Source organism: Convolutriloba macropyga, chromosome 6, assembly GCF_964194025.1.
Source record: "Convolutriloba macropyga chromosome 6, txConMacr16.3, whole genome shotgun sequence".
Taxonomy (NCBI): Eukaryota; Metazoa; Xenacoelomorpha; order Acoela; family Convolutidae; genus Convolutriloba; species Convolutriloba macropyga.
The window spans coordinates 39,449,951-39,475,598 of NC_134473.1; the positions used below are offsets into that span (position 1 = coordinate 39,449,951).

A 25,648-nucleotide genomic window follows, 5' to 3' on the forward strand; every position below is an offset into this window, starting at 1 on the left:
TCGATTCCGTGTCTCAAAACCTTTATTCCATTACGACTGATACTTGGAAAAATCTGACGCCCATAATGATCAGTTCTTATTTAAAAACACTAAAAAAATGCTATTAAAAAGATAAACTAAAATCATGCACTGCAAACGCAACTGCTGTGTTTCAAATCTGGTCTTAAGTGAGCACAGAACAGAATACATTAAGACTTTGGAATACCACAGTTCTCTAGTTCTCAAGTTACAATATATAGTTCAGTGACTATTTTTTTTACATACTACCATAACCGAAAGTTTTCGTTTTTAAAAACAATACACGTGCCTTTTTACAAGTAATGACAAACATTCCAGCTAGCAATAGTATTTAAAGACTATTATAGGCGTATTTTTGTTGTTCCGACCAACTTTAGTGGGGGAGGCACTAAATACACAAATGGCTTTTTTTGTTAGTCAATTTCGGTTTGTGAGTAGTGGTTTGTGAGTAGTGTCATGAGAAAACCCGTCCAGAGTAGAATATAACACTAAAATTTCATTTTCTCCACAAGAGTTTCTGTTGTCTACTTTATTTCAATGGCACGCGCTTCTTTAGTCTACTTTAAATTTGCCAAAAACACACCAAGAAACTGCTGACAGAATCTTCGTTGAATCCAAAGAAGGCTAGTTTTACTTGCACTTCCTTTGAGAGTGTTTTTGATTAATAAAGTTTTCCGGTTTTTTTTGTTAATTTAAACCGATAACTATAGAAAACGCATCAATTATTTTTTAAACATCGTTTTTTGCCCAACTACACGTATCCATAATAATCAGACCAACTACGTTTTCTTTACTCATAAACAGCTTCAACAAGGCTAGTTTTGGTCAAATCGTTGTTTTTTGCAGACCAAAAATAGATTGGATTGTAATCAGTCGGTGTTTTTAGTATTTTTAAAAGGCTGTATTTTTAATTGCTAGTTATGGAACACAGAAATCCGAACGAAGGTTCAATAATGACAGTTCCAATTGGTTTCAAAGAAAACCTTTGAAGGTCCAAGAAAACCTATCTGGCCCAAAAGCTAAAGAAAACGCACCTAGTTTTTTAATGGAAAGCTTATGCTTGCTTTGACAAATTCTTGTTTTCAAAATAAATATTGGATTTTTGAGCTTTGCCAACTTCTTCTCCTTTTGGTCAATTTGTACCTTAAAGTCAGCAAAAGAATTTTGCATTTTCTTTCTAACGGATTCAATTTTATTTTTTAATGCGGTTTTTTTAAGTATGGGTTTATCGGCGTTGATACATCCAAGTTTCCACAACAAATATCGATTTCAAAAAAAATTCCTTATTTTTTCTGTTTTGTCACAATATTGATACATCAACTATCACTCTATTGGCTTTTAAAAAGAAGTCACAGCAAAACATATCAATTTTCTAGTGAAAAGATTATCCTTTAAACGGCTTCGACACCCTTTTCTAGCAGAATTGAATTTTTTTTTGTATTTTGGCCCGCATGTGTCGTTTTTTATGAAGTCGTATGAAAGTTCTCGATAATTGCAGATCTCAACATTCAGTTTCCTACGGAAGAAAAAAGCACCTATTTACTGAATTCAATTGGTAGCTGAATCTTTTTATGACTGTGAAATCAAATGTTTTAAAAAACATTTAGATATATTTTTCAATTTTTCACTTTGCTGCTCTGTTTTGTCTAATTGTTTCCTAGTCTCAATAATTACTGGTTGCATATTATAAACGGTTCTTTGAACAAATTTACCTTATTTTTTATTTCTGACTATAGATGGTGATCTTTGTGTCAATTTCCTAATAGTGAGAGAATTCAATGACTTTCTTTGGAGAAACTATTTTATGATTTCAGTTGCTGGCTAATGTTTTTGACTTCAAAACCAACTGTTTTTGAAAAACAATTGTAGTTTTTAACTTTGCGCTTCTTGGTGTTTAATTCTCTAATTGTTGCCTAGTCTCATTTTCGGAGGTCACATATTACATTTTTAATATCTCACCTAGGCGCAACTGATTCTATATTAAGGAATATATAATGGTTAGCAGTTTCGACGTTTAATCTCAAAATTCAATTAAATTTGTTTTTCGTCTGGAATTTTTGTTTGATTTTATAGACGAACGACATATTCTGGATACTGACAGATCTCAGTGTATTCATTTCGAGGTATGAATGAAATTAAGCTTCTTGAAACATTTGAGTTGATATCTAACTGTTTCGACTACTCCAAATTATTGTACTTTCAAAAGATATAAACGCATTTTCAACTTTGCCGGCTTTGTTCTTTCTTGTCTTCTTGTTACCAAGTCCCCTTATGGACCGGTCGCATGTTCTTTTAAGTCAAGTAAAAAAATAATTGGTTTAGTTTAGGTTTTATGTGACGCTATTTTGACTTTGTTATTTAGTTTTGTTTTTTTTCCAAAAAAATTGAGATATGGATGCAAATAATGTTTATTGATGTTAATTGATTTTGTTGTCTGTGTTGTCCGGTAGTCTTACTAATGGCATCTCTTACTGGACCTTTAATATGGCTCTGTTTATTTTACTAGTTGATTTAAATTGGAAACAATTTCTATTCATACAACAATTCTTTTTGAACAATATTTGAAATTTTGAAAGTTGTCTGTCTCATCCTCATTTGGTAGGCAATTAAACCAAAAAAGAGGATGAGTGGGTCGGAACATTATGTGCGAACATGCCTTCTTGTTTTTTATAGTTGCTTAATAGATCAGAATTCCTGTGTAAGTATTTCTGAGCGATTTTTACACGAAATTTGCTTATGTTCTAAAAACCAGTTTTCAAAATGTTCTCAAGTCTACAGTTTTTGAAGTTTGACGAAGAATGTAGCTACCAATGAATTTCACGAAAGTTTGTTAGCATTTACCGGAATAGTTGATTCGTCAGCTAAATTTTACGCAGTATTTGATTGCAACATCTATTTTTTAACTTTCCTATTTATATAGCACTTTACATTTATGAAGTATTAACTAAATAACCTTTACTTTAACCTCAAGTGAAATAGATGTTCATGCAATAAATGTAACAATGCACAACACTGATTAAAAGATTGTTGCACAAACATGTGCCGAAATATTCAAACATGCCATAGCAAGATGCTAAAAATATCAATTTCATAAAATGCTAAGTAAGAGTCTGCCATTAGAACTGGAGCTACACAAACGGGAAAGGTCCAAAAACTGACGATGGACTTCTTTTCGATTGAAACTAATTTATAAATTATTCTCTTTTGGTAAACTTTCTGCAAGAATTCAAAGCTTTGAAAAGCTGTTGTTTGGTTAAAAATCTCTGAAGTAGCATTTCACTCGCAAAATCTTATGCAATTATGCACGGTACGGGGAGTTCAACGCTTATTATATTGGGTTTTGTTTAGATGATCAAAGCTGCTAGCGAAGCTCGATTTCATAAATTTCTTGTTGTTTCAAGTTGCGATGAACTGCTCGAAACCGTATTATCTTTTTAAAGACTAGTATGCAATCTATCAAAACAAATATCAAAGTTCTGTTTTGATCTCAAATTAAATGGCTTCGACGAGAAAAATCAAATCCGATTAACAAAGACTTCGCTCAACTTCATATATTCAGAGTGCAAATTTTAATTAAAATCTTTGAATGTCCATTACTGCCGCCTTGAAAATTGTTACCATGCATTAGTTAAATATCTATTCAAATAAAAATGCGCAAAATATAATTGGAAATTAGAGAAACCGCAACTAAAGCTGACCAGACTACCAATTATAGGACACTTTCTCTTGTATTATCTCATATTTTAGTCGGGATTAATATCAGGGTTCTGGGTGTGAATAAGTTTAAGAGTGAAGATTCTGGGCTTGTTAATACTGGAACTCTCCCTGGTCGTTTTCCTGTTCTCCGTCACTCACGCAATCTGTTCCAGCTTCCTCGTAATCCCGTTCCAATGCAGCCAAATTCTCTCTGGCTTCCGAGAACTCCCCCTCTTCCATACCCTCTCCCACGTACCAGTGGACGAACGCCCGCTTAGCAAACATGAGGTCGAATTTCTGATCCAATCTAGACCAGGCCTCTCCAATTGCTGTGGTGTTACTCAGCATCGCGGCTGCACGCGGGAGATCCGCAAGATCTCCACCTGGAACCGTTGTCGGACGTTGGCAGTTTATTCCGACTTTGAATCCTGTTGGACACCAGTCGACAAAGGTCACTGACCTCTTAGTCTTAATAGTTGCGATGGCTGCGTTCACATCTTTTGGAATTACATCACCACGGAACAACATGCAACATGCCATGTAGCGACCTTTCTTCGGATCGCATCGAACCATTTGATTCGAAGGCTCAAAAAGTGCGCTCGTGATTTCACTTACCGAGCTGTTTTCGTGACCGAGACGTTCTGCCGATACGACCGGAGCATAAGCAGCAACTGGAAAATGAATTCTCGGAAACGGAACCAGATTTGTCTGGAATTCAGTTAAATCTACATTTAGTGCTCCTCCAAACCTCAACGAAGCTGTGATTGACGACACGACTTGTCCTACGAGACGGTTCAAGTTCTTGTAAGTAGGGCGACCAATGTTCAAATTCCGAATGCATATATCGTAGATAGCTTCATTATCAACCATGAACGAACAATCCGAGTGCTCAAGAGTGGTATGAGTAGCCAAAACCGAGTTGTATGGTTCAACAACTGCTGTTGAAATCCTCGGAGCAGGATAGATGGAAAACTCCAACTTCGCTTTCTTCCCGTAATAGCAGGAGAGTTGCTCCATCAGCAGGGATGTGAATCCGGAACCAGTTCCCCCACCGAACGAGTGGAATACAAGGAATCCTTGAAGTCCGGAAGCTTTCTCAGCTTGCTTTCGGGTTCGCTCCAGAACGACGTCGATGATCTCTTTGCCGACAGTGTAGTGTCCTCGCGCGTAGTTGTTAGCTGCGTCTTCTTTGCCCGATACCAGTTGATCAGGGTGGAACAGCTTTTTGTACTTGTTAACTTTGATTTCATCTGTACAAAAAGAAAAGGTTCACAGTCAGTTTTTATCAAACATTTTATTGATAAATTGCTGATACATTATTCTAAAAAATTCTAAAATATATTCTAAAAGAAATATTAGATACTCTTTTTATGAGTTATATCGAAGTTTTAAAAACTGATAGGAAAAATTTGCTGCGCACCTTAGGGTGCTCAGGAACTTATACCTATCAGTTTTTAAAACTTCGAAATAAATCATAAAAGGAGTATCTAAAATTTCTTTTTGACACAGACACAAGATTATAAATACAAACACAAGATTATAAGTTAGCAACAACATGCAAAGATTGCATGATTCCCTATTTGGTATGTAGAATTCAATGTAAAGTATATCGGTAAAAGATTTCATTTTAATAATCTACGGAAAGAAAAATTATACAATCTCAACGAGCAAGGACACCTCTGATCAGCAGCGACCCAAGACATCTATGATCAGACCCTCATGGGTCGCGATCAGTGCTGAGAGGTTATTTCCAAATAGTCTATCAGAATTTCTGCCGCCACGGGTCTCTGATTTCTCCAAGGGAATATTTTAATGATGAGAAGCTTACCAATAACAGTTGGCTCCAAATCCACAAATATAGCCCTTGGCACATGTTTGCCCGTTTGGGTCTCACTGAAGAAAGTGCTGAAGGGGGCGTCTTGTACCCTCCACTCATCTTCTGCGTGGAATCCCCTGTGATTGTTCACTCCTTCCGGCTGCACTTGCATGCTGCCATCTGGCTCTATTGCATGTTCCAGACAGTACAGTTCCCAACACGCATTCCCCATTTGGATGCCAGCTTGGCCGACGTGAATTGAGAAACACTCTTTCTATGCACAAGTTTGCAACTATAATTCGATTACAAAACTCGTGTCCTAACTTGAACAATAACTTGTTTCTTGGTAAAAATCCTGCTTAAATTGCTTTAAACGCAAGCTCATGGATAAAATAGCCTAGGGGAAAACTTCTTGTTGGATAAAATAAGATAAAAAATAGCGTTTTGGAAAATTAAGCTACAAAAATGTTGGACTGAAACAAAAATAGATTTTCGAAAGGAAAGAGGGAAATTTAAACTCGTAAACTATGGGGAAATTTGACTCCTAGCTTACAAAAAGTTAAGTATCAAATATTGCATAAATTAGGCGCGTTATTGTTCTCTTCCACTGAACCGTTCTGGAGAGAAAGCTCCAAACTTTTCATTTTGAAAAAACTTACAAAGCCAACATAAAAGATTACTGAGACCATCTAGATAGAAAACGAAAAACACTAAAAAAGGCACAAAATGCGATTCAAAATATGACTAAGATTTCAGGCTTTTAATATCCAATTTGAAACACTAATGTCTTTCAAGCATTTTTGCTTTCTGTTAATCTAGCTTGCTTGACCTCTGTTGAAATTGAAAGAGAGTTTTACTTTCAATTTAATAAAATTTAGTAGTAAAATAATGTCATATTGACTAAATTACGTCATGTCTGCTGAAAAAAATGATCACTGGATTGACATAAATTGAACACAGCACAAACACAGCTGCTGTTGCTCATTGACTTTGTGGCGAGTGAGCACATGTTCGTACCAAAATCTGAGGAGAAAAACAAACTAATCACAAAATGACGACGGAGATAACTTTGCGCTAGTTTTATTTCCAGAGAGTGCAGTAGAGGAGTAAATAAGGGTTCTGTTACAGGGAGCTTCTAGAAGCGACATTTTAACCTTAGAAGTACAAACTTTTAAAATAACTAGTCGAGTCAGATTTCAATTTTAATGCAATTTTTCTGCAATCCGTGCCAGGTTTATCATTTCAGATAATAAATAGGCAAATAAATTGCGGTATTAAAGTCCGCCATACGCGTAAAAAAATTGATAGCGCAAGTGATCAGGTAATAAGAGATAAAATTTTACCTGCAGAGCTCTTCATTAAAAAACTTATCTTCTCAAATTTTTTTTATTTAATGAAGCATTACAAAGAAAGCAGTAAAAAATCCAAACAAAACGTCGTTCAAAAATTTGGGAAAATATGAGATGAGAGAAAATCACTGAGCTGTCCAGTTTTTTCCGAAAAATATGTGTCAAGTTATATGAAGTGATCAGTAATCAGAAATTTCTCGAGAAAGTGAAACAAGCTACCAATAAAAATCCGGAAAGAAAAGACAAAAAAAAACAAATTTAAGGAGGAAATAGTTAGAAAAAAGATCAAATTACATGAACGTGTTCCAATAGATAATAAACAAGTTCAGGGTTTTAGAAATTTTTTCTACTAGTACTTTAAGGACCAAACTAATCATGTTTAAAAAGTGATTCTTTAAATGTAAATGTTTAACCAAAGTTTTTGTGATGATAATAAAAATTATAATTTAAATTTTATGGATCGGTTGATGTACATTCGAAACACCTTACACATGCTGCGAATTCCAGGACAACGTTTAAAAGCAGAAGTGAGCATTAACTTTTCTCAACGTGTCTAAGTAACTACGGGTCAAAAAAGTTTACAGATATTTTGCAGAAAACAACCCAGTTGTTTTTCAGACGTTCACATAATAATGTACTTGAACTGAGAATAATTCAAGGCCTGTGAATAATGGAAATCAAATTTTGAAAGACGAGCAGGTTATTTCAATGAAAGGCTACGCTTTTAATAACACCTACCATTGGGGTTCGTATACAAATGATTGTACGTAATTGCTTATTAAAGCCGCAACTTTCTTAAACAAAAATTAATTCTTAAAAGAATTCAAAAGCAACGGGAAAAACAGAATATCCTCGAAACATCAGTGAACAAGTAATGCCAGAGTTTGAATGATAACTAAAAAATCTAATTTCACACTGTTGAATAGCTTCACCATTTGCAACTTATTTTTTAAATTTTTAAACACTTTGGATGAAATTGGACCAAACACAATCAAAACTTTGCGGTCCAAAATTGCCCTTAACAAAATTGTGTCTGCTAGTTGTGTGTAAGATATACTTGAGGAAATTTTCCAAAAAAAAAAAAACATTTTCCGTTCAATTTGTGTACTTTTAGGTGATATAGTGAACAACCCGGAAATCTTTATGCCGTGGTCTTATAATAGTGTTATACTGCACAAACCTTGCTCCTACCAAAACTATTTGTTAACTGATTTCAATTTTCCGAAATTTTTTTAATTCGCGTTTCTTGATGCTTTAAAACTTTTGAAGATTTTACGTATCTAAGATATTGTACAATCTGATTTTTAAGCTTATTTGTTTTTACAAACTAAATTCACAAAAATTATCAAAGCAATCATTTCTTTTAATGATAACAAGAATTGTATCACTTTTTGGAAAATGTAAGTTTTGCCAAGACAAAGGTCCATTGCAAAAAGTTAGCAATCACTCATTTTAGAGCAAAGCGAATTTAAAGCTACAATATTTAGCTATGGTTTCAAACTACGTTAGCAACTGACCGCGCGCTTTTGATCGAAAGCAATGGTTTTGTTTAACTACGCAATTTTTTTACTATAATGAAATATTGAATAGTTATTTTGATGGGTAACAAAACTGCTAAAAAATTTAAGCGTAAGTTTTGAAAAACACTCTCCCTCTGTATCATGATTTTTCTCCTGAAATAAATAATAATACACTTGAAAATTAAAATTTTAACGTTGATCTCTAAAATGGGCATCATGCATATAATACTTAAAGATACTTCGGTTGCAATTAATTTCCTCGAAATTCAATTAAAACCCTCAATTCAAATCAGAAAAAAAAGTTACGTTGACTTATTGGTTCTCACCCAGTGAAATCAAAATTTACTAACCATTTTTGCTAAGCTTGCCAAAGTGGGCAACTTCGAACTGTGGAGTGAAATGAAATGTTTACATCATCAATCAGTTATTACCAAAAAATCAGTTAGAAAGATGTCATGATTAGGGTACTATGTCTTTCAAGTTCTTCCCTAACACCTTCTCGTAATAGGAAGCACCAATGATTACCTCACGTGAAATATTGCTTAATTAGCAGTTGGTCACTTGTTATTGATTGAGATTTCTGTTTGTCGGAAATTACCAACTGATAAATAATTGCTTATGGTGATCAATCAAAACCAAGTGTCATGAAGTATTTTGCAGTTGAAAGAATTGTCCAAATGGAAACGAGGGAGTAAACGAGGGTGGGGAGGGGGGAGAGTTATGATGAAGGATAAACCAACGAATTTGTTTGGTTCTCCATGTTTAAATATTGGACATGGAGCGGCTCTTAATAGAAATTGACTTTAAAATTAAACAGATGAAAAACTATTGCAATTAATTAATAAAAACAAGGCAGTTTAAATCTTAAATTTTTGATACAGATTTAATCGTAAATACTTCACATCACAACAGCAGTGAATCAAAATTTACAAACCAAAGGAGCTGTATGATATAAACTAATAATAAGCATACTGATACATGAATGGCTCAGTCATATACATATACATAATAATTAACATTGCATCAAATAACTTATTCAAACAAAATAGTCCATAGATAAAAAGTTGACTAGACTAAATGCGATTAGCTGCGCCCTTTAACAGCAGTATATGTCGCAAATAAATATTAGTTCTTTCTCCACATGACTGTCCACTTCCTCTATTCTGCACTTCGAAGTTTCAGCAATCACGGATAGCAAGTGGTAAATGAATATCTCGGCTAACAGGTACACATCATTTCTTCCCATGGGCCATCATATCTAAACATAACCGAACAATGTCGGACGAATTGCTCACAAATGACTGAGGTGGGGGGGGGGGGGACGGGTTCCAATCTATTGCTGCCTGTCTTAGTGAAGGGGGCGGAGGGGTACACAGAGGCTCCATTCATATGATGGTATTCGAGCTTATATATGCCACTAGTAAGATTGAAAGACAAAAAATGGTATCAATCAACGAGGTCTTAATTGACCTCTGAGTTGATTATTTTCGATTTCCGAGATTGATTGCAACAATCACCAACAACATCAAAGACAAAAAATCTATTGAAAAATGACTCAATTCAAATATTATCCTTATTTCCAAATCAAAGCTCAAACAAATACTTTCAAACAGCATAGCCTTATAAAAATATAGTGTGGTTAACCTGTATTAAATTCTCGTTAGAAGGTACATTCTAACCTTTAGAATTATGTACAATTAACCGATTAACCTAAACCTAAATAAAATGAGGTAACTAATGGCACAGACTTAGCTGCTGAGTGGCAAAAGTCAAAAAAAGAGTTACGCGAGATCAAACAGTAATAACAAGACGGTGGCTGGAAATTAAAAAAGCTAAAAACCGGAAGAAAAAAGAATCCGGTGGCGAATTAAAAAAAATAACCGGAAGACACAAGAATCGATCCCAATTACTTAGTCCCCAGCTAACTATTTACTAAACCAAACGAACTATTTGCCTAATTATACCAACCATTTGAAACGCAACAACGGAGAAAAATAAGAGACCCAAACAATGAGCCACAAAATTTCTTCACAGGTTGCCATTATAAAAACAATTATGAGCAACAAGACGTGCGATACCTTTAGTTTTGTTCAGTTAACGACTTACACGGGCCAGAAAAATTAATAACGTTACATAGTCGCGTTACATACTTTACACAACGTTATATTAATATCCATGAAACCGATTGAGATAGAAACAAAAACAGAGAAAATTGGATTGTTTTGCAAAAAAAAACCAAAATGCTTTCCATTTCGATTAGATTTTATAGTTAAAAACACTACTGTTTCTTAATGAAATGATAGAGTGATTAAAACCAATACCTATAAATTTTCGACCTGATAACAAAGTAAAAATACCAGGCATCTAAAACAGGTCTTCATGGGTTTATCAAATATTTTTGATTTCATTTTCCGATGATGATAAATTGCTTTGCTGTGCCATTGCTGTTTAAAAATACTTTGTGCGGAATGAGCGAAGAAAACAGAAGATTAAACGTTGAAATATCGATAAAATTTGGTAAAGAAAAACATTTCATTCAGATTGACAATGTCTAAAAAAGGAGGCCAGCTGAGCAGATAGCCCGGCTATTAATAACAAAATTTTGCAAATTTTTCTACAAAATACTACATCCCCACAATTGTTCTGAAATTATGTTTACTGAGCAATCAGAAAGAAACACGCTGAACAAAAAATTCAGAAAAGCAAAAAATCAAACAAACCGACTAGCGTCAGATAAATTGCTCTCAAACGATGAGCGGGGCAATTTAATTCCGAGTAGGATGTAGCAAAGAAAAATCTCATTGATGGTGCAAAAAATTCCAACGAAAAGGGGACTCAACCCGCGAACTCCTCCGTCTTAGAGGACACCACTTACCACTCAGCTAACAGTCACTTATTATCTCCTCGCTTACAATTGCTTTTGTTTTAGCAATACAGATTTAATTTCTCAATAACAACAATTTAGGTCACGCAAAATCAAGAACTCAAGATTGAAACAGTCAATCAATAAGTGAAATTGAAAGAATGTTCTAGAAGAAAACGGTCAAGCAAAAGTTTTGCATTAAAAACACAAGTTTACAATAATGGCTTTAAACTTCATTCACGAGCATAAAAAGTTACTAGAAATACTACTAATTTCAATAAAAACAAAGAAATCTATGAATATTTGAAGAAGGGTACAAAAATGGCTAAAACGTTTAAAATGGCAAACGACAACAAATAAACCCCAAAAATGACAAATCTTAAAGTCTGAAATTTTCTTCACATGGTCAAAAATTCTTCCAAATCTGCAATAACTGATTAATTGTTTAGATAAAAATAACTTGAGCCGAAAAGCCGTATATGATTAAAAACAAACAGGCTAGCTTACAAATCTTTCCCAAAGGGTTATGATCCAAATATACCACTCGTTCTCTCCGTCCTCTCTTCAATCTTGCATCTTGAAAATAGATCAACATAGCCGGCCGATTGCCGGAATAGCTGCGAAAGAATAGACCTGCGTGCCATATAATAGAGATAGAAACAGATACAGATCTAAATTGAAAAAATCGCCGCCGCTCAAAAAACTAGGTAAAAAACATTCAGCGATAAATTAATAAAGCCTGTTAAAATTCATTCCGCAGAAGCATCTTATTAGGGACCTTTACTGCACATATGAGTTCCTTTGACCTTAAACAAATTCAAATTAAACTTAAGTTTTAAAGTAAAAGTCATTTTATTGAGTGAGGTAAGTCACGTATGATCAAAATCTAATCACGCAAATAACCTAAAAACTTTTGCTAAAGCGAGTGAGAAATGACGTCACGCGCGCAAATGCCGTTAGTGAGAGGAAGAAGTCATTCAGAAAATTTGACTTTTTCAGCTTTGCTGTGTGAACAAACGTAAAACGAAAAAAGAGCGTCAGACGACGGAACAAAAAAAAAACAGCAGGACAAGTCCTGCCCTGACGTACAATTCAAAGAATTTTCATTGACTAAACAATAAACGACTTATAACGGACTATGAGTGAATTGGGAAAACCATTTCTAAGAAAAATCAGAAAAAAAAATTTAAAAAATTGGTGTCAAAATGCCGCATGTGAAGAAAACACCACTAGCGAGAAATGAAAATTTGGTTCACACAAAAAACTAGGCCTAGAATGAGCTATTAATGGATTGGGAAAACCACTAGCGAGAAAGCGAATTTTTGTTCAAACACCATTTTCTCACTCTAGTTTAAAATTAGAGCGAAAAAATTTCACGCCGCAAAACCACTCGCTTTTTCGCTCCATTTCCCGTGTCGGCGTGACCAAAATTACTACTCCAATTTGACTTCAAAAATCATGAAAATGTGTGAACAGATTTTTAAAAAAGACAGCACCCCAATACAATTCATATTATTTGAATTGTAAAAACCAAGAGCACCGCAATATAGCTTCGCTCAGCTTACAGCTTCGCAGCTATAAAAATAACTCCTTGTTGAGTCGTAAAAATCCGCAATGAGACCAATAATAGACTCGCAATTACTTCTCAGCCATTAAAAGTATTAAAATAGAGGAACTCATAACAATTTTTTTTAATGTATGCCTTTTATGCCTTAATTGCACTGCCCGCCATTTACAAGGGTGCTACAGAAAATTTTTATACCTTTTAAACTATTCGGACGCCAATGCTCTTATTTGAGGCTTAAAAACATACAAGACCCGATTAATAGACACAAATATTCATAGCGGCATTACATCACCCACAGACATCACGCAACAAGCACATTAGAATCGCTTGAAGTATGTAAAGAGCACGTGGCGGAGACTTGGATGGCTATTTTCTGCAGATTTGTATTTCATAAAAAAACAGACCTCACACTCGGAATTCAGTGTTTTGTGGCTGTTGTAGAATTTGCAAGCAGTGGTGTGTTAGCTGCTGTAGTTGTTGTTGGAGTAATGGTGTGTATGTTGTACTGATGAAACATGGTCACTTTATCCTTCATCAGCTGGCTTTGTTCCAGACAGAACGAGATAGACATGATGAGTGTCGTCAGCCACGGAACTGGGCTGCTCTCTGAAGCGCGACTAGCAATCTCCACTCTCCCGACGCTCATTGCGTGCCTAAACAGGAAGAAAAGCTGTCAACATAGCTTTCTGAGACGCTGCTAATAAGTACACTTTTTATAAACCTAAGTAGACCAGCATCATCATCATGCACCTCTGATCAAATGCGCGACCTAATTCTTGTATTTAAACAGATCACATTACCGGAAACAGACACATTTCCACCACATTGCCGGAAAACAGCCGTTGAGGAAAATAGCAGGAACTGAATTTGGGATTAAAACAGGTACACAAAAAGATGACACACCTTTTTTCTTTACCACAGTTTTCTACTTTAGACCTCAGTTTCTCTAGATTAGATAAAGTTGCCGAAATAAGCTGAATTCGACGCTGGCCTATCCTTGGCCGTATTCAGTCCTTTTACCATGTTTCATGTTTATTTGTTGGTTTCCCATGTTTTGTTTCAGTTTACATCAAAAAACTCATAGCATCACTTCGTTTAACATGACTTTACTTTCATTTTTATGGTTAGCAACCATTAAAACATTGATAAACAAACAATCATTAAAATCGCTCGCAACAACGGCTACAACTCAACAATTCTGCATAAACGGAAACTTTGAAATCAACAAAGCACCCCCCCCCCCCCCCCCAAAAAAAAACATTTAAAACCGCAACCTAACATCAAGAGATAAAAATTGCATTCAAAACTTTCAGTGAAATTTAATATGATCAAAAATGTACAAATTAGTTGAGAGCATACGCAAGCAAACCCCGTTTGCGTCAAAAAAAGTTTCAAGGAACCACGGGTCTTTTCAATTATAGACCCCCCCAGCCTAGTGGTCAAATAACCTATAGTTCTCCAATCATGGCAAATATACCATAACGGGGGGCTATAATGGGAAAGACCCAAAACTAATTCGAAAGAGCCGCGCAAAATTCGAACTATTCAATAACCCAGCGATGCATTATAATTTTTTTCGTTTTCAATCTAACTTTACGTCCATTGAATTGAGAAGGTTGACAAAAAACAGCCGCCGCTGACCTCTGCTAATTTTCTTAAGATTTAAGTGTTTTCATTTTCATTTAGTCCTCAGTTTCATAAAAATTGATAAATATGCAGAATTCCACAACAGAATTGAAGGACAATGCGATCAATACCAATGCCCATTAGGAATTACATCAAAAAAATTTAGCAACTTGATGCATTAAGTTTTATTAACCGGTTTTTCTGTTAATCTCGTTTCTTTTGATTTTGCCCCTATGATCTTCATTGTATCCAAAATATTGCGTAAGTTTGTTAATTGAATTTTAAACTACCTTTTCCATTTATGTCCCCTCCCCCAGCATAGTGGGCGTTTTTATTTGCAACCCCCGTGAAACAATAACGTCACGTTACACTTCGCAATCCCCAAAAGTCAAATCAACTTTCTCTGCCATCCTACCGCAGAACACTCCCTAAAACATCCCTAAAAAGATCAAGTTTTGGCCTTTGCAATGGCTCCATCAAAAATGAACCTAGGAGAGCTTTTATCCATTACCAAATCGAAATGGGACACTATCGGGTTGCTACCAGAGACACAAATTACTCCTATGCAAGTAAAATGCGAAAACGGTCATGAGATGCATTTGGCTTTAGGGCCAGAGGGATTAAGGCGATTTCGCTGGCGCTGCAAATTCAGAGGATGTCGAAGTTATTGCAATCCTGATAAAACCTGGCTAAAAGGCTCAAAATATGGCCTCGAAAAATTGCAAATATTCATATATGCGTGGTCACAGGATCTGGCTACCATCAATTACTGCAAAACAAATTAGGAATGAACCATAATACAGCTGTCGACTACAATGATTACATGAGAGAGGTGTGCGCATGGTTCATCAAAAAGCAATCACAGCAAAAAATTGGAGATGGTAAAATTGCAGAAATTGACCAAAGCATTTTTGCTAGGAGGAAATCAAACAAAAGTCGTGTGTTCACTAGATAGTGGGTACTTCGGGGCAATTGTCATGAAACTAAAGAGGTCTTCATCTGTTGTGTCGAAAACCAGATTTCTCCAACACTGATGGGTTGGCTTGAAAAATACAACAAAGGCAGGCCACAAACCTGTGGCCTGCCTTTGTGAAAACAAGTCGATGAAGTCAATTGAAACTATTATGAGACATTTATCTGAATTGTATAACACCCTGTAAATAATCAAAATTCATTTGGTTGAATAGCTTGTTTTTGGAGGAGGCATAATGTTGTGAGGTGCACAATATGCACACAACGTAATGGAGGGCAAAACCGGAAAAGATTCCTACCTTCTTCAATTGAATGTGTGAGTAAGGTAAGTCAGAAGTCAAGCCTTAAAAAAAACAACTAACGTCGGTCCAATTGCTCTGAAACAAGTTGGTTCGTCAGTAGTGGGTCGCGCGGGTTACGAACAGTCAACAGGGTCAGACAAAAAATAGTCACACGAAAAATTGCTATGAACTTCATTTGAGAGCAGCTTATGAAAACTAGACGAAATGGCTAGGAGTGGACTTTGAGTACGAGTAGGAGTGTTTTGATCCAAAAAATCGAAAAAAGAGTAAAAATCAAAGTGAAATTGCCGCATGTGAACAACAAACCACTAGCGAGAAAGCGAATTTTTGTTCAAACACCATTTTCTCACTCTACTTTAAATTTAGAGCGAAAAAATTTCACGCCGCAAAACCACTCGCTTTTTCGCTCCATTTCCTGTTTCGGCGTGACCAAAATCACCACTCCAATTTGACTTCAAAAATCATGAAAATGTGTGAACAGATCTTTAAAAAAAGACAGCGCCCCAATACATTTCAAATTCTTTGAATTGTACCATATTAAAAACATATTTGCTCAAGAACTAGAAAAAATAGTTTAAGCAAGAGTCAAATTGCCGCACAAGAAACAAAAACCCACCATCGCAGAAACTTCCGACTCTCATCAAAACCATCGTTTTTACGCAACAATTCGTGTTTTGAAGTGATCAACCAATTTGACATCAAAAAATCAAAACAAATGAACACAGTAAAAAAAAGACAGTGACCCAAATAGAATTCAGGTTCGCCGATTTATAAAGCGGAGAGCATCCAAAAATAGCCGCACGAAAAGCTATAGATGTTTCCGTAGATGACACCAATTATTAATGTCTGAGCAAAAAGTTGAAATTAAACCTACCTATAAATTGGACCAGACAATCAATCTGTCCTATATGTAACTATTTTTCAACTTTGAGATGATATTATTTAAGTTTTTTACTTAGAGCATTTTCAAACTTGATTATAAGTTTGTTAAGTCAGAAGTTAAAACATACCCTGCAGATTGCCGGAAAATAGCCGCCGTTGATTCCAATAAGCATGATTGGGATTGAACGAATAGAAAATATATTGAAAAAAAAAAGATTTTTGTACGAAAATATTTTTTAAGTCCGATTTATTTTGATGGCATTTCGTAGTTGAACATACTTCTGTTTCTTAGAGAGAGGCTACAGGGGCTACTATCAACACCAATAAGCATTAGAGGTGGTAACTAAGACTTATAGGAACGACGTTCAAATAGTGGGCATCTAAAATTGGGCTTTATGGGTTTATCCCGTTTCTATTTCTGACTTCAAATTTTTATACCGACTCTGTTCATTTTGAATTGCTTTGCTTAGCAACTGATGTTCAAATTCACTTTTAGCAGAATGAGAGAAGAGAGAAACCAGCCTAGAGAAGTCAAAAAGATTTTACGCAAAATGTCGAAAAAGCGGCAAAATGGTAAAGCGAAAAAAAGTTTGACGAAGTAAAAAACATAGCAGGACAAGTCCTGACGTACAATTCAAAGAATTTTCATTGACTAAAAAAACTAGACCTAAAACGGACTATGAATGGATTGGAAAAACCATTTAGAAAAAAATCTGATCCAAAAAATCGAAAAAAGAGTAAAAATCAAAGTGAAATTGCCGCATGTGAACAAAAAACCACTTGCGAGAAAGCGAATTTTTGTTCAAACACCATTTTCTCACTCTACTTTAAATTTAGAGCGAAAAAATTTCACGCCGCAAAACCACTCGCTTTTTCGCTCCATTTCCTGTTTCGGCGTGACCAAAATCACCACTCCAATTTGACTTCAAAAATCATGAAAATGTGTGAACAGATCTTAAAAAAAAGACAGCGCCCCAATACAATTCAAATTCTTTGAATTGTAAAAAAAATACGACCGCAATAATAGCCGGCTGAGAAGATGAGGGCGGCTATTAAAAATAAATAATTAACGTCGGTCCAATTGCTCTCCCGGCGTTGTCAGTAGTGTTGGGAGGGGGTGAGTTTATCATACAAGAAATGATGACAAGAAGCAACATTGCCCACACGGCAAACGGTCATCTTTGGTGAAATTGGGCTTTCATAATTACAGGGTTGAGAAAACTTGGTTTAGAGGAAAACCTATTAAAAACCACACTTAAAAAGCAGATGACAGCAGAAACGTGTATAATCTTAGTTATAATATGTTCGGTTTTGATGGATTCACGTGAAGTCCCTTTGGCCGACTAGGAATGGCCACGTTAAGCGAGGCATGACCGCATGAGCTAATCTCAAGCATGAAAATAGCGCCCAATTACAGTCAGTAAGAACAAGGCGAATTGCGTTTTGCAGTACGAAGACTTACTACTCCAACCCAGACATTTGCTTCAGTAAAAGTCAACCGGATGTCAAAAGGCACAAGAATTACAAAATATAGCCGCTAGTTTGCCAAAAAAACATCTGCGATTGTTTTGTAAATAATAAGTTTCATGACGACAATAATAAAAAACAGTACCTAAAGTTACCGAGAAAAAAACCTTTAGTTAAAAAAATAGTCTTGTTGCAAGAATTCTAATGTTCCTATAATTAGAATATACGATAACAGAAACGGAGGGGGATCTTTGGCTGCATGGGTCCTTACGGCCTGAACAATGTGCAGGGGTACGAATTGTGTGTGTGTGTGTGTGGGGGGGGGGGTGGGGGTGGGGGTGTGGGATTAAATTCTAAGAAACGCACTCCAGACCATAAGTACAAGTCTCCAAAACAGTTTCTGTGCACCGCATACTTGGAGACTGGTGAGCTGAAACACCCTTAGAGAGCTTAATGCCCACCGGGCGCTACCTCTTTATCTCGTTTCTGAGGACGAAAACGATTGAATTAAAAAGACCAACAGGATTAATGTAATTACTACAAACTTCGTTTGTCCATTTGCGAGCAATTAACAATGATATGATTTCCTGAAAAAGTGTTGGTTACGTCATTTGTGATGAAACATTTCAACTCTAAATCAGCATTAAAGAGGGTAATAGATGATAAAATCAGGCGACAACAGCAGTTGAAGCGCGGCATCAACAAAAGAGTTCAGGAAAGAGAGACATCGAGAGAGAGAGAGAGAGACAGAGAGAGAGAGAGAGAGAGAGAGAGAGAGAGACAGAGACAGAGAGAGAGAGAGAGAGAGAGAGAGAGAGAGAGAGAGAGAGAGAGAGACAGAGAGAGAGAGAGAGAGAGAGAGAGAGAGAGAGAGAGAGGGAGGGAGAGAGAGAGAGAGATACAGCGTGAGAGAGATCAAACGTGAACGAGAAAGAGAAAGGAAACTCCAAAAGAGAGATAGAGAGACCTATGAATATTATCCGTGATGAAATTCGACTCTGTCACATCTAGTTTTGAAACAAAGAAAAGCTGGAAAATGCAAAATTTAAAGCTTCCGGATTTGCTCAAACTCGAGTCATTATAACAATGATAACCAATCCATTAACTCTAGAAACTCAGCTTAATATCACAATGGAGGAGGTCCCTTGGCCCCTGGTCGCGGAACAAATCAGAAAAATTCAATAATATTGAAAAAACTTGATAAAAATGCAATAATTTTTTTTAAAAAAAAGTTGCAAAAATTCGTGATTTTAAAATCACCTAATATCAAAACCTAGATGAAGTTCCCTGGCTCTTTCCAGTTGCGAAACATAAAAAATTACAAAAATTTTCAAAAAACTTGAAAGAAATTGCAAGTTTCACCAAAAAATTTAAAAAATTTGCGAAATTAAAAAGTTGGAACCATTTCATGGCCAATGAAAATATTCCAATAACCCATTATCAAAATCTAATAGAGGTTTTCTGGCCCATGGGGCTAACTCCATTGCCACCAAAAACTATGCAAAAACCTATTATCAGACCCTAACGGAGGTTTTTTGACCCCTGAGGACGAAAAAAAAAAAATCTGAATGACAATAAATGGAAAAAAAAGAAAAAACTTGCAGGTCTTGTAAAAAAAGCTGAAATTCGTGATGTCAAAATCTTGAAAAACATAAAAAACATTCCACATCTAGAAACTATACATTAAACTATTATCACACCCTAGAGGAGGTCCCTTGGCTCTTGAGACTGTAAGAATCAAAAAGACAAAAAATATTAAAAAAAAACTTGATAACTATCAAACCCTAGAGGAGGTTCCTTGGCTGTTGAGACTGTAGGAAACTAAAAAATGGAAAAACTTTTCAAAAAAACCAAAAATTCCAATTCCTAAAATTGTTGAAAGCTAATCCATGGCCCATAAAAATTGTTCAGTAAATTATTATCAAACCCTTTAGCTTTTCCGGCCCCTGGTTCTGGAAAAGCTTGAATAATGACAAATGTATATTGCAAGATTTGTAAAAAGAATGCCACAATTCGTGATGCTTAAATGTTGAAAACCTTTCCATTCTACTAGTAAGTCTGCAGTAACATATTATCAAACCCTAGAGGAGGTTTCTTGACACCTAAGGCTGGAAAAACTCAAAAACGACAAAAAATTTTTAAAAGGCTCAAAAAATTTGAAATAAGTATAATTTTGAGTGTTTTTGATTGGATTACCAAAAACATATAGCTCTTAAAATGGTCAGAGAAAGTACTTATGTCTTGCAAAAGACCCTTATCAGCTTTAACCAGCCTCAATTTTAGACTGGTCCAACAAAATCAGCTCAAACACTCCTAAAAATGACCTCTTAAACTTAAACTACGGCCTTCCCAGTGTAATCACCACACTGAGCACTTGAGGAACTACTCAGCACGGCTAACGGCCTCTACAAAAAATGCCCGCTGGGCGCTACCTTTTTATCCCCCTTTTATGGACGAAAAGTCAAATGAGTCAGAAGAAAAAACGGTCAAGCGAAAATCGCATCTTCGTTTGAGAGCAATTAAAAAGTAAATTTTTAGAAGTTTATATGTAGGATTTCACCTAAGAAAGAAGAAAAAAGGGAATAAAAGGCAGATATTACTAATATTAAAACATGAACAAAAAGTTTGCCGCTTTGTCCCCTGAAAATTTCAATTGTTCCTGCAAAAATGCCTAATCCAATTTTAATTTCTTTATAGTATTTGTCATTTTCAGAAAAAAATTATTCTAAATAATCTAATACCACCCCATTCCCACCCTCAACCACTCAATACTTTTCGTTTCACCCTAACTGTTTTGCTTTCAATTTCTTAAACATGACCGATTAAGGTCAGACAAAAAGGGCTTCGCTAGCAGCCAGCTGTGGGTGCTAGCATAAATTTGGAGGGTGAACGGAGTAGGGGTGGATTCAAGCGTCGAGGGGTTAGGGCGTGGAGAATTGGACGAGTCCAAATCAGCAGGTAGAGGAGGACGGATGAAGGAGTATGGGGGGGGAGGGAGAGTTCTTCAATGGTTTGGTCCCTGCCAGTGCTAAAGAGCTCGGAGCACGGTGTGCGAGCACAACTTAAGCCACAGGGTCCGGCAGTGGGCTTAGCCTAGGCTACACTGTCGGACAGTTTTTCACTCACAATACATGGGGAAGAGCCGAGAGCATGTAGAGCATGTACATTTCAAAGGCGATCAAACCCTTTTCGAGGGGCGACGAGTGGGGCTGCTTCTAGCAAAAAAGAGGCTAATTCACGACGTGGAACCCAGCCCAGGACCCCAGAAATTCCTACGCACAGAATGCAGCCGACTCATAAGATCCCAGTGGTCAGTGAATTGTAACGGGTGCACAATGGATTCACTGGGACTGCAAAGATCAGGGCAAAAATGGGAGATGGAACGCGATGTTTAAAGGAAAATGCTGTGAGTCTCTTCGTATAACTGCGAGCAGGATAATCCCCCCGATGTACCCAATAGAGGATCTACAGGGGGAAGAAACAGCAGTACAACTTCCAAACGCAGACGAGGCAACAACCGCCTCAGATAGGAAGCGAGAGAAGAGGCGACGGCACAAACGTGAAAGAGAAGGAAGTGTCAACAGCAAAGAGAACCTCCTAGATCAGATCACAAGTTTCAAAGCGCTCGAACAGGACTGTCGGTCATGGATGGAGACCCTGGAATTGAAAACGTCCCGAGTATGTGCCCACCAATCAACTGTCGATGATCAAGGACGGCGCCCCTTAAATTAAGAAAATCCGAGTATGGGCGCTCAAATGCAATAGCACAGAGGTACGATTGCATCCTAGACATACTGCAAACTCCCGTGGAAGAGTGGCTACACAAGAAAGGGGCGAAGAATGATTTGAACAACTACCGGGGCGTTTGCCTGCTTCCCCTTGCGAGCCGCATTATAGACAGAATAATGGCTTCTAGACTGACGAACTGGTCGGAGAAAATGGGACTACTTGGTTAGAACCAAAATGGTTTCCGAAGCGGAGGATTGACGGTAGACTGGAAACAAATCATAGTACGTGTGGATGAAGGGAGCCGTGCTTTAGACATCACGAAGGGATACACCGGTGTCAACAAACCGCTGCTGTGGAGGATCCTCAACCGGCTTGGCATGTCTGAAACCACTCTAAGGATACTTAAGAACCTTCATGAAGAAACAATGTACAGAGGAAAATGACAGGCTACCACCACTCAGCACTTCTCGGGCACTGAGGTGCGCAGATCGCGAGCTGTTTACCATCACAGAAAGCCTCTTCGCAGACGACTCAAACCTTTTTGGCTGGAACGACGAACTGCCGACATGAAAATAGGAAGTGAAGAGGGCAATGTCGGAGTACAAAGATAACTGCCATAATCGGAAAGGTTCATTGTTTTCGGTACAGAATCAGCAGACAAGACGCGAATGCTGGTGACAAAGATTGGGAAAAGGCAAGATCTGGCGGCCAGAATCAGTAGAGGCCACGCACCTTGGAACAAGATCAGGAAATGGTTCTGGAAATCCAATCTAAGCAAAAGAACCAGAGCAGTCATTGTTCAAGCGACAATTCAAGCAACTCTCCTCTTCGACTGCACCACACATCCGTGCAACAAGTCAGAAATCCGGAAACTAGAGTGTAGCCCATAACGAACCGTGGGATTTCAAACGAAGGACGAGGATAGAGGCAGGCTGAGAATATAAAAGGAGGGAGATAACGCTTTTGGAATCCGCGAACAGCAACGGTGTAGAAATGAAACGCGGTCCATACAAAGCATCGGACACGTACTCAGGATGCCAGACGAAAGAACTGTTAAAAAGGTGATCTTGTGGCAGTGGAAGCCCCAGGGACACGGAAAAGGAAAGCTGAGAGGCGGAACAATATCTTGCTGGAGAAGACTTTTAAGCGAAGCAAGCATCGACCGGACCCATGCTGCCACCATGGCTCAAGACAGAAAACGGTGGAAGATGACAGTCGAAACCCAAAGAGATCACATAGAAAATTGGGAGAAGCGTATGAGTCAGTGAAAGGGACAAAGCCCGCCAAACACATAACAGAGATGAGGACATAACATGAGGTCCCTGCATTTGCAGGTGGGAAGGGTGCAACACTCAAGGCCGAACACAAGACAGGTCTGTCGCAACACGAGCGAATGCACAAGACAAAAACTCAAACCCTGCGCTGGAACCGTTGCCACAATGTTCGCACGTCAGTGCAACCTCACGAACCATGCAAAGTACTGCAAAGGAATGGGTATGAACACTTGTGAATGTAGAAGAACCATCAGTGCAGGAAACATGGCACGTCATAAGAGAGGAAACTGCCCTCTGAAAGCACCCAGGAAACCACTTAAGAGATTCGACAGTCAAAGGACAGCATGTCCGGACTGCGGTGCGCTAATCACCAGCAGTAATCTTTCTCGTCACAGAAACGAACGTACACAAAAGATTTTCTTTGGGAAAGGGAGGAAGGCGTGAATTTACCCAACAGCGGGTCAAGACGCTGCTGTCCTTTCAGATTTCGATGAATCCAAAACACCAGCCGGCAAAGGAAACAGGTGAGATTCAATCTCCTCGAAACGAGAAGGGACAGACTTACACGAGCCCTAGCTGACAAAGGAATGATGATAGACACAGCAAGGAATCCGTTAAGAACCATAGTGAGAACGGAGGTACACCTGAAATACAGTATGGTCGTCTTGGGCGACTCAATTGTGTACGGCATGTTCATAAGGTATACAGTCGTTATCATCTGCCCCCTTGCCAGAATGTCAGAACCGGAGATTAGAGGCTACATTAAAGGCCTTGCTGTCAATAGGATCGCATTCATAGGCGGCACAAACGACCACGCGGCAGGAGATAGGACTGTAACTTCTGTTGAGCGGATCCAAGAGGTTGGAGAGGCTCATCATGGAGAGGCAAAACTAGCCGTAATGCGAGTCCCGGGAAGACGCGGTTACAAGGCCGAAATCAAGTCAATCAGTAAATATTTGAAACAGTACAATCTTCCACAAATTTACGAAGATCACATACGTAGGTGTGTGGCGACGGAATTCACCCATTACCCACCCACCTCCAAGACCTCACGAAGGACGTTTTACGGGGTCTGGAGAAACTCTGCGGAAGTACCCAATAGAGTGTCAACACGCAGAGTCTCCGCAAAACACAAAAGGAATCGTAGCCCAGCAGCAACCACGTATAAACCTCGTGTTAACCAAGCCCCACTAAGTAACCAAGCGTCCCTAACCCGTCAAAACCCACAAGTATTCCAGACCCCCCTTCGGGGTGTAACGGAACACACACACAGAGAGAGAAAGAGAGAGAGAGAGAGAGAGAGAGAGAGAGAGAGTAGGGAAATGAGGTGGGGTACAGAGGATGTCCAACGTCTGATTAAGAAACGCCATTCAAACGATGAAATTGTCTCCTCAAAACAGATTTCTCGAACCGCATAAATAGCAACCGGGTGTCAAAAAGCTCAAGAATTACAAAATACAGCCATTGCGTTGCCACAAAAAAAGCTGCGTTTGTGTGCTAATAAAAGTTTCATAACGAAAAACAACAACAAAACCTAATGATACCGGAAAAATCTCAGATGAAAAAGTCCTGTTATAAACTTTTCCTTTGGTTTCTATACAGTTCCAATAATTCAAATGCTATATATTACAGGAGCTCGATTGGACACAAAAAAGCGGCTGGTTAAAGAAGCCAGAACAACAGGCACAAAAATGAAGTTACTATTTCAAATCTGTTTTGCTTTTCCCCGGTAATAAGAAAAGGGTTCTCAATAATTTTTCAGCATCAAAACAATCAAGGTCATTCATTTGAATTCTATTTCAAGCAAAAACAAACAGAAAAAACTAGACGGTAATTAATCAATTTAAACGTTTATTTAAGAGTTAAATAAATAGAAAGGTAAAAACTGTACAACAAGTATTACCCTACTACCTGTTAGAAAGAACTAAGACTAAAAAGTTTTCAGCTTTCTCTCCACGAAACAAATTTACTGTTACTGCAAAAATGTATAAAAGAACCTTATTTTTATCGTATTTTAGAGAGAGAGAGAGAGAGAGAGAGAGAGAGAGAGAGGGTAGGGAGATGAGGTGGGGTACAGAGGATGTCCAACGTCTGATTAAGAACCGCCATTCAAACGATGAAATTGTCTCGTCAAAACAGATTTCTTGAACCGCATAAATAGCAACCGGTTGTCAAAAAGCACAAGAACTACAAAATACAGCCATTGCGTTGTCACAAAAAAAGCTGCGTTTGTGTGCTAAAAAAAGTTTCATAACGAAAAACAACAACAAAACCTAATGATACCGGAAAAACCTTAGATGAAAAAGTCCTGTTATAAACTTTTCCTTTGGTTTCTATACAGTTCCAATAATTCAAATGCTATATATTACAGGAGCTCGATTGGACACAAAAAAGCGGCTGGTTAAAGAAGCCAGAACAACAGGCACAAATATGAAATTACTATTTCAAATCTGTTTTGCTTTTCCCCGGTAATAAGAAAAGGGTTCTCAATAATTTTTCAGCATCAAAACAATCAAGGTCATTCATTTGAATTCTATTTCAAGCAAAAAAAAACAGAAAAAACTAGA

The 25,648-nt window shown here is 37.4% G+C and overlaps 2 protein-coding genes across 6 annotated transcripts in view; both read right to left on the bottom strand.

The window, feature by feature from the left end:
* Positions 1-3,572: 3,572 nt before the first annotated feature.
* Positions 3,573-9,150, bottom strand: LOC142341677 (tubulin alpha chain-like). 2 transcript variants are annotated; one of them, XM_075392821.1, is made up of 3 exons: positions 8,925-9,150; positions 5,543-5,804; positions 3,573-4,964 (listed from the first exon to the last, which is right to left on the bottom strand). In XM_075392821.1, the coding sequence occupies exons 2-3, from the start codon at positions 5,760-5,762 to the stop codon at positions 3,826-3,828; spliced, it is 1,359 nt and encodes a 452-aa protein (XP_075248936.1). In that variant the 5' UTR covers positions 5,763-5,804; positions 8,925-9,150; the 3' UTR covers positions 3,573-3,825. The 2 variants fall into 2 exon arrangements, with proteins under 2 accessions (XP_075248936.1, XP_075248935.1); XM_075392820.1 differs by lacking the exon at positions 8,925-9,150 and adding an exon at positions 8,750-8,793.
* Positions 9,151-9,251: 101 nt separating this feature from the next.
* Positions 9,252-25,648, bottom strand: part of LOC142341678 (protein rogdi homolog) — a 415,549-nt gene continuing 399,152 nt past the window's right edge. For 3 of the 4 annotated variants that reach the window (XM_075392826.1, XM_075392822.1, XM_075392825.1), the window contains 2 exons: positions 13,234-13,482; positions 9,252-9,657 (listed from right to left, as the gene is read on the bottom strand). In XM_075392826.1, the coding sequence (XP_075248941.1) occupies positions 13,248-13,482 (235 nt within the window). In that variant the 3' untranslated portion in view covers positions 9,252-9,657; positions 13,234-13,247. The remainder of the gene's footprint in view (positions 9,658-13,233; positions 13,483-25,648) is intronic. The other variant, XM_075392824.1, reaches the window with a different exon arrangement.